This window comes from Amblyomma mixtum, chromosome 1 (assembly GCF_055824585.1).
Source record: "Amblyomma mixtum isolate Tamu chromosome 1, ASM5582458v1, whole genome shotgun sequence".
Taxonomy (NCBI): Eukaryota; Metazoa; Arthropoda; class Arachnida; order Ixodida; family Ixodidae; genus Amblyomma; species Amblyomma mixtum.
The window spans coordinates 265389140-265398750 of record NC_143012.1 but is presented as its reverse complement, the minus strand read 5'-3'; the positions used below and the strand labels follow the sequence as shown (position 1 = coordinate 265398750).

The following is a 9611-nucleotide window of genomic DNA, read 5'->3' as shown; positions in this document are numbered from 1 at the left end:
CGTAATTTTGGTGCCAAGAAAGCGCAAAATATCCCCTTTGAAATCGCCCAAGACGGACCGCTTGGGCCAAGGTTAAAAAAAAAAGAAAAAAAAACACACACACACACAGTAGGTTGTCCTAATTTCTCCCGCTTAAAATAGTCGGCTTAAACCATCAGCATTTCCGTGCAGTTTTCCCTTCTTGTAACGCACCGAGAAATTGTACTGTTGGAGAGCTAGACTCCATCTGAGCAAGCGACCATTTTTGGGAGACATTTGTCGCAGCCAGGTTAGAGGGCAATGATCAGTCTCAAAGATGAACTTTGCGCCGTACAGGTAACACGACAACTTCTGTGCCGCCCAAACTAAACACGCGCACTCTTTTTCTGAAGCGCTGTACGCTTCTTCTCTACAGGTCAGCTTGCGGCTGACGTACAGAATCGGGTGTTCTTCGTGGTCGTCGCCCACTTGGCTTAAAACAGCACCCAGTCCTCTATCGCTGGCGTCACACTGGACTATAAACTCCCTACCATAGTCAGGGGTCCGAAGCAAAGGTCGGGACACGAGCGCTTCCTTCAGGCTCCGGAAGGAGTTTTCTTTTAGGTCATCCCAGTGTACGTCACTGGGTGCTCCCTTTCGTAAGGCGTCAGTTAAGGGACTTGCCCGCTGTGAGTAGCTCGGTATGTACCGCTGGTAGTATCCAACCAATCCCAAAAAGGAGCGAATGTCTGTCTTCGTCCGTGGCTGCGGAAATGCCGCTATCGGGGCAATTTTTAACTCGGATGGGCTCCTAGTTCCCTGGCCTACAACGTGGCCCAAGTAGGACACATGAGCGCAACCAAACCTACACTTTTCCCTTTTCAACGTCAGTCCGGCCTGTCGCAAACTAGAAAGCACGCTCGTTAGGTGCTCTAGATGCTCTTCCCAGGTGTCCGAAAAAATAGCGACATCGTCTAAATAGGGGAGCGCAAAGCCCTGCATATCCTTTAGTACGATGTCCATGAGTTTCGAGAAGCTGAAGGGGGCATTCTTCAACCCAAAACTAAGCATTAAGGGTCGAAAGGTGCCTGCTGGCGATATGAAAGCAGCATACCGGCTCGCGCTTTCCGAGAGGGGAACCTGCCAATATCCGCGCACGAGATCGAGGGTGGAAATGAATTTTGCGCCGCTCACCCTTTCTATCCTTTCCTCTATGTTGGGAATCGGGTAAAGCTGATCCTTGGTAATCGCATTCAGCTTTCTGTAATCCACGCATGGGCGAGGATCCTTGCCTGGGGTTTCAACCAGGATCAGCGGTGAGGTATAGTCACTTTCCGCGGGCTCTATAACCCCTAACATTAACATGCGCTGAATTTCAGCTTCCATTACCTCTTTTTGCCGTGGTGATACCCTGTAGGGCTTCGACCGAATCGGCTCATCAGACGTGAGCTCTATTTCATGCGTCAGGAGATGTGTCTTTCCTGGGCGGCTGCTAAATAGATCGGCGAATTCGCTCAACAACTGCTTTAGCGCGTCGATCTGGGCCGAGCTTAGAAATTCTGCACCTATGGAAAGAGCCAGGATGTTCTCCATGGCGCCACTAGCGCCAGCGCTTTCTTTCCAATCTGGACTCTCGCCGTCCGGCTCTTCCGGTTCATTTAGCGTCAGATTGACGATCCCGCTACGTTCCACGAACGGCTTCATCAGATTGCAGTGATAGATTTTCACCTGCTTTCCCCTGCCTGGAACCTTTAGCGCATAATTAGTGTCTGAAAGTTTCTGCAAAACTTCCACTGGACCATCCCAGTGAACTTCTAGCTTGTTCTTTCTCGATGGCCGGAGTATCATCACGCGATCGCCCACGGTGAAAGCTCGAAGGCGGGCGTTTTTGTCATAATAGACCTTGGCGGCCTCCTGGGCAGTTTTCATATTTTGGTTTACTAACTCCCTTGTATCGTTAAGGCGGTCCAGTAGCTGAAGCACGTACTCAACCACTGTCTGGTTCTCTCCTGTCCCTTCCCACATTTCTCTCAGCATTCGGAGGGGAGAGCGGAGGGTTCTTCCGTATACAAGTTCTGCTGGGGTGAACCCCGTGGCTTCGTGGGGCACTGTTCGTAAAGCGAACAGTGTGGCCGGTAGACAGTCCTCCCAGTCGGCTTTGTGCTCGTAACAAAGAGCACGTAACACCCGCTTCAGCACCGAATGCCACTTTTCTACACTGTTAGACTGCGGATGATACACCGAGCTGTGTAGCATTTTTACTCCGCACCTTTCTAGGAACGTGGTCGTCAAAGCGCTGGTAAAGACTGTCGCCTGATCGGCCTGGATTTCGGCCGGAAATCCTATGCGCGCGAACACCGACAAAAGAGCGTCAACTATTTCTGCGGAGCTCAAATCCTTCAATAGAACTGCTTCGGGAAATTTTGTGGCGGGGCAAAGCATAGTGAGCAGGTACTTATAGCCTGACTTTGTTTTAGGCAGCGGGCCTACTGTGTCTATTACAAGCCGGCGGAAAGGTTCCGAGATCAATGGCACAATTTTTAGTGGAGCCTTCCATGTCTCTCCCGGCTTGCCCACGCGCTGGCAGGCATCGCACGATTTCACGTAGCGTTCTGCATCTTTGAAACATCCTGGCCAGTAATATTCCATTAACAGCCGCTCCTTTGTTTTATTGATTCCAAGATGTCCTGACCAGCCATTACCGTGGCAGAGGCTCAGAATATCCGCTCGGTACCTTTCAGGCACGACCAACTGATCAAGTGTTTTGCCTTTTCTGTCCTGATAGTGTCGGTACAGTAAGCCTCCTTTCTCATGCATCGTTATGTTGCGTCTCGCGATTCCCTCTTCGGCTGTAAGGCGCAATCTTTCCAATGTAGGGTCCTGTTTTTGTTCTTTTATTAGGGACTCCCTGTTCACCTGCAGAAGGCGATCAAAGTTACGCGAAGCTGGAGATAAAACGGACCCTTCAGCCCTCTCTGCCTCATTTACCGACTCAGTGATCGAAGTGTCTGGTCGCTCATCTGCTCGGTCATCCGTCTGCCTTTTATGCCCTGGTGGCTCTTCACCCTCCTGATTGGCTTCCAACGATAAGTTGGCTGGTGCATCTCTAGCTACCTGAAGTTCGGGAATCTGGCTCAATTGAGAAGCGAGCTGGAGAGTTTTAGACCTTGTCAAAGCTTGTATCACCCCACTTCCGAGTTTCTGGCCTCTCTCGCGTAGCAATTGGTCGGATCGATTCGAGAAAAGGTATGGGAATTGAAGTGGCACGGCCTTCGAAACTGCGGCCTCAGTTAACAGCTCTCCAAACGGCCCGCAAATCCTCACTCTAGCCATCGGCAGGCATACACTGTGTTCTTCTACCGCCTGTTTTATCCACGACACTTCCCCCGTGAAATCGTCCGCTGTAACATAGGACGGATGGACAACGTCCATCGTCGCGGCGCTATCACGAAGCACTTTGCAAGGTTTCCCGTTAACCTGCATTTCGTGCAAGTACGGCCTAAGGAGCTCTAAATTCTCGTCGCTATCATCGATGCACGAGAACACAACACGCTGCTTTGGACATTTGGCTGCAAAGTGCCCGACACGATTGCAGTTGTAGCAACGCTGTGGCCTACTAGCCTCGAACTCTCTTTTCCCGGCTTTGTCTACTCCCTCTCTCTTTGACTGTTCTTCTTGCTTTTCTGGCGCTTTCTTTGACGCCTCCGACTGTCCAGAACTTCTAGCAAGCTGCTTCTTTCGGCTAGGTCCTTGATCTCGCATTGTGTTTCGAGCGTGTGACGCACCCCCTTCAGTGCTCAACCTTCTGCGCGAAACGTACTCCTCTGCCAGCTCAGCGGCTCTTTCAACTGTGTCGACCTTTTCCCTGTCTTGAACCCACAGTTTCACTGCTTGTGGAATGCTTCGGTAAAATTGCTCAAGGCAAAAACACTCGATGATTTTGTCTCGGCTTTCGTAAACCTCAGCTCCTTTTAGCCATTCTAGCAGGTTAGTCTTAAGGCCATACGCGAAATCCGGATAGCCCTCGCTATCGTTTTTGATTGTGCTCCTGAAGCGCTGTCGGAAAGCTTCGGCTGAAAGCCGGTATCTTTTCAGCAGGCTGGCTTTTACCTTGTCATAATCTGCTGCGTCTTTCGTGCTAAGTCTCGCTATGACTTCAGCTACTTCACATGGCAAGAGGGTCAGAAGCCGTTGTGGCCATGTACTGCGAGCAAAGTTCTCTCTTTCACAAGTTCTCTCAAAATTGCCCAGGTACAGTCCTATGTCCCGACCAATTTCATACGAATGCATGTACCTGTTCATTCGATACGATTCTGCATCTCTTGCTCTTTCAGGAGTTCCGGCTCTCGCACCAACGCCCTCTTTTTGTTTTTCGTTTTCAAGCTGTATACGCTTTAGATCCCTTTCAGCGTTTTCAGCTTCCCATTTTTTTCTTTCTTTCTCTTTTTCCCACTCCCGATCAGCTTCCTCTTTACGCGCTTTTTCCTCTGTGCGCGCTTTTTCCTCCTGTTCGGCCTTTTCTTTACGGGCTTTTTCCTCCTGTATCAAGTTCCATGTAATTGCTAGGTGATCGTTATCCTTGACGTGTTTAAGAATGATTTCGCCCAGTTCAATTTTGGTTACTTTGTTCTGAACTTCCACTGACAGTTCCTCGCATATCAACAGCAAGTCCGACTTCAACAATCTCATTAGGTCCATTGTGACGCTTTCTCCGCTTTGGCTCTGCTAACTAAAAAAAAATGCCTTGAGAATAACCCTTCTCAAATGACAAACCCTTGATTCCCAGTCAAGATTTTTCTCTGAATCTAAAGCCTGGCGAATCCCATAGCAAAAACCAAAACGCTCACCCGTGGAGAAAGCACGATGTCGCACGGTCCATCCCAGCTGCTGCCAACCAGTGTTGGAGACGGAGGGGTCCTGGAGATGACTAACTCGTTTAGCCCCACAGGTACCGGCTCCGAATGACGTTGACGGACTGCGCTATCGAGGAAACTGTACAGAAGGGTTTATTCTACATATCTACAGATGAGAATCGAATGCCATCCTCCGATCACACAACATCCCGTTAAATACGGTTCGCGTTCCCCAAATCCCTGACTAGGGAACTTAGGTCGAATAACGTTGTCCAATCGGATGGGCCATTGATGACGCTGGCGGTACCACCCCCGGCACGGGGCGGTGCTGAAGCTCTCTCGCTCTCTCACAGCTTGGGGGATGAGAAGGGGAAGACAGTCATCAAACACAGATGCGTCACCTTGACCACTGCCGCAAGTGTTCTGTGCGTTGCCTCCGTGGGAAAGCAGAATCCCGCAGTCTCCTCGCAGGTGGTTTAACCTTCTCGAACTCCCCCGCCGGATGGCCGAAGCACGAGACCCCTTCGACACAGCGTCTTTCAATTAGCAGCCTCGCTCAGCGTGACCTTGCGTAGCATCATCCCGTTCGGTGAGCCGAAGGCCGACTCGGCCAACGTATACCGCTGTCCGCCGTGCTTCATGTGCATCTCTGCTTCCAGCGTTGCTGCTGCTGTCCCAAGTTCTCGCCACATCGTTGCCTAACGACGACACTCGTTTGACAGTAATTTCTCCCAGGCCCGTGGGAGACAGCGTCCTTCGATCGGTTCGGAGGTTCGGTGATTTGGAGAGCAACAACCCGCGTCCGTCGTCGTCTATGCTTCTGCCGCCGGCGCCAGGTCTCGTTGTCCACTCTTAACACCCTGCAGTGGGTGTAGTCAGGCTGATGATGATGACAAGAGTCACCTAGCCATTAATTCATAGCGTGGTAAATATCTCCGCCATCGCCTCCAGCGCTCCCTTTGGAGCGACCCGCCCCCCTACCATGACCAGGCTGTCGTAGTCGCTACGCCGCCTGACGACAGGCGCTGCAGTTTACCTTGGCCGGCATTACACTTCCCGTCGCCGGCGGAGGCTCCCTCGAGTTGAGCTAGCCGCCGATCACTTGCGAACTCCCGTCTCTTGTGCACGCTCGCCCACCGTACCAACAGCGTAGTGCGTTACAGCTTTGTATGGGTTTATAGAAAACGCGGTCATTGCCGGGAGATGCAGCGCTGCGTCCTCAAGGCAAAGTGTTTATAGTTTTGAGATGGTATCGCGCGGTGTACTTAAAGCAAATGAGTCGGGAGTTCGCCGTTTATGTTTGTCTTTTTACAAGCTTAACGGAGAGTGCTGCGAGACGAAGGATGTTTACTTCGGTGACGCCTGTACCGCGGTTTACAGGTCACTATTCTTTGACTGTGTGCGCCAAGTGGTCACTCGGGCTGCTCGTTCCGTTAAATTGCGCGAGCCCTCGCGTGGGCCATTACCCAGTTATTAATCTATACGTTCGCGGTCGCATAAAGATGTCTACCATATTCGCTAAAGGTTGTGAAAGAGCAGTCTTTAAGCGCAATAAATCCTGTACGTATCCACGACGTTGCCAATAATAAGCCTGCCGGAGACACTTATTGGATGTCACTAACATCAGGCAGTCATGTCAGAACTCCTATATGAGTCACATAGGCAGCCAATATCTGCTTGCTCCGACTGTATGTGTGAAAGTGATGCATCTACCGCTATTGAACCACCCCGTTTTTTTCGAGGACTGTGAGCCTGCAGCCATCTAAAGAAGCTCGGACGGAGTTTAAAAGCAGACAGCTCTACATCGTGCCGTGGTTGGAATGGCAGCCCTCATGGATGACCGTCTTGATTATTAATCTTCTGGTTTTGCAACAATTACCCTGTCGTTTAAACTTGCGTTACATCGCTTAACTGCGGGGCATCTTGACGCGCTGACTGCAGCTTCTCTCTCCTTATCGCATCAGGCATCACGGGATGTATTGCGAGGAAAGTAATCATGGCAATCCACGCCAAGAACCACAAGCGACAGGTAGTATTTCTTTCTTTCTCAGTTTTCTTCATTTATCCTTCCTTCCTTCCTTCCTTCCTTCCTTCCTTCCTTCCTTCCTTCCTTCCTTCCTTCCTTCCTTCCTTCCTTCCTTCCTTCCTTCCTTCCTTCCTTCCTTCCTTCCTTCCTTCCTTCCTTCCTTCCTTCCTTCCTTCCTTCATTAACTAATTAATTAATTCGTTGTTTCCTTCTTCTATCTTCGTTTCTTTCCTTCTTCTGTTCTCTCTTCCTTCCATTGTGTTTTTCCTTCATTCCTTTCTTTCTTTCCTTCATTCCTAATTCCTTCATACCCTCTTCCTTTCTTGCTTCTTTTCTTTTTCCTTCATTCCTAATTCCTTCATACCCTCTTCCTTTCTTGCTTCTTTTCTTTTTCCTTCATTCCTAATTCCTTCATACCCTCTTCCTTTCTTGCTTCTTTTCTTTTTCCTTCATTCCTAATTCCTTCATACCCTCTTCCTTTCTTGCTTCTTTTCTTTTTCCTTCATTCCTTCCTTTCTTTCTTTGTTCCTTTCATCCTTCCTCTCTTGCTTCCTTCCTTTCTCTCCTTCTTTCTTAAGCTCTTCTAGTCGTTTACCTTCTCATTTTCTTCATCCTTTTCTTTGCTACCTTCTCCGCCTTCTATCTTTCTCTTTCCGTTCTTTCTCTCTTCGTCGGCCCCCTTTTTTCTGTCTCTGTTGTCACTCTGGATTTCAATTCAGAATGAAAATAGCCCAACTGATTCCACACAGCAACTGCTTTCTTGACGTGCTCTTGCAACACCTAGCGCGCTCCTCCCAAGCGCTACTAATTACATCTGTTGCTAAGGGTCCCACGCCCTTTTCGTTGACCAGTTAGAGCACCGTTATTCGCTTTTTTGTGTGAGAGTCCAGCAATAAGAAACTGAACGCCCCGACTTAAGCCCCCAGCATTTAAGCGAAGATTAAAGAGACACACATAAAGAGTGTTATGAATTTCTATAAATACGGAAGCGCCGATAGAGAGAGCTGGACGACCTTTCTGTCCAGTGCGACGCCGGTAGAAAGCGAAGAAGCCGTAGATTATATTTCGCAGCCAGAGTGCCCTGCGAGGTCACAGAAGCGCAGTTTTCTTCGTGGGAGGCAGAGCTGCCGCCGAGGGAAGCCGTGTCGTCGAGGCCCAAGCGTTTGCGTGGAGGTGCCGTCAGCTCCACTTACACCTCCGTCCGGAAACACCGGGTTGCGTCTCTGATCCGCGAAGTCGCAACCAAGAGGCAAAACGAGGAGCAAGGTTTTTTGGCGTCTAATTCTGGCGCAGGGATGCGCAAGCCACACGTCTTGGGCGTCACAGCTCACCGTCAGTGTGGAAAAGAATATTTAGAGGAAACCGCTCTTTTGGAGCAATTACTGTGCTAAGCTATAGATATGATAAAAAGCGCCAAGCCACTTTTGACTAGCATGGACGAACATCATGTATTCCCGCTTCTACATTTGCGATTCGTTCCAGATTTTTCGTATTGCTCACCGAGGGGCTTTGATGTAATATGTGGAGCGCTTATCACTTCATCATAGGTCCTCTGGGGGTGGGGATTTTGTCTGCAGGCACGCGGAAAGAAATTAAATTTGATGCGAAGCCAGTTTTATTTCTTTGCCCTTGCCGCTGCAAATCTAGCGAGCCGCTGCGAATGCCAAGCGGTCTCTAAAATTGATGTTATCATTTGTTTGGTTTAGGTTTCTAGGGTTTTAACGTCCCAAAGCGACTTAGGCTATGAGGGACGCCGTAGCGAAGGGCTCCGGAAATTTCGATTTCGACCACCTGGGGTTCTTTAACGTGCACTGACATCGCACAGTACACGGGCCTCTAGAATTTCACCTCCATCGAAGTGCAACCGCCGCGGCCGGGATCGAACCGGCGTCTTTCGTGTCAGCAGCGGAGAACAATAACCATTAATCCACCGCGGCGGCATTTCATCATTTGTGATTAACATATAAATTATCGGGATAGTTCTGAACGCAATTTTGTTGGTTTTGCCATCCAGCTCATGATAAAACTGTCAGTTCATCGCTTCTCGAACTCATTACGGATTGTGCGGCGCACAGTCCCCTCTCCCATTTTTTCCCCCTTATTTTTTTGCCTCAAGTGCATGTTCGATTCCATCCAAATTTCGCGGATATCCCAATGCATGATAATTGTATGATACGTAATCTTCTTAACATCTGAAATGAAAAACAAATATCGAATACCGCGCTACAGGGCGTCACGAGCTACGTAGTACATGTATACGTTTAGACTACAACTCGGAAAGAGCGGAAATTGGGGGTTGTAGCACCACAAGACGAGCACGCAGAAAAAAGGACGGCACAAAGCGCACCCGAATTTCCGCTCTTTGAGCATTTCTTCCTGTCCTTTCTTTTTTTGCGTGTTCGTCTTGGCGTGCTTTCATAAAATGAATGCCTACAACCGTGACCAATGAATTGTATCGTGCTGACGCTATGAACTGTCCATCTACGTTCTTCCTTGGCCAGCACGTCCTTAAGCTGACGTGACTTGCTACTAAAATTCCTCTACTTGAAACAATTATGGATATCTAGCTTCCCCTACAGTTGCCTCCTGAACGGCTCAGTCTGACGCATATTTCGTCTCGAAACGAAATGTACAGTAGCCCCAGACGAAGGGGCGGCCGACGTGTGAAACACATTGAAAACTTTGACGACGATTAACCTACCATTAATGGTGCAGTGCGACTGCATTAGAGATCCCTTTTACGCAAGTACTCCTTCTATCTCATAGAGTTATAG

The 9611-nt window shown here is 49.4% G+C and overlaps 1 protein-coding gene across 1 annotated transcript; it reads right to left on the bottom strand.

Moving 5' to 3' along the window:
- Positions 1-769: 769 nt before the first annotated feature.
- On the bottom strand, positions 770-4778 carry LOC149371612 (uncharacterized). Its single transcript, XM_089580800.1, has 3 exons — positions 4485-4778; positions 2228-4427; positions 770-782 (listed from the first exon to the last, which is right to left on the bottom strand). The coding sequence occupies exons 1-3, from the start codon at positions 4654-4656 to the stop codon at positions 770-772; spliced, it is 2385 nt and encodes a 794-aa protein (XP_089436926.1). The 5' UTR covers positions 4657-4778.
- Between the last annotated feature and the right edge of the window lie 4833 nt (positions 4779-9611).

Bases quoted from the DNA above. Each gene is read 5' to 3' on its own strand.
- LOC149371612 (XM_089580800.1), bottom strand. From the start codon at position 4,656: ATGGACCTAATGAGATTGTTGAAGTCGGACTTGCTGTTGATATGCGAG. The intron at 4,428-4,484 runs GTAAAGAAAAGG...AAGCGCGTAAAG, and splicing joins GATACAGGAGGAAAAAGCCC to AGGAAGCTGATCGGGAGTGG.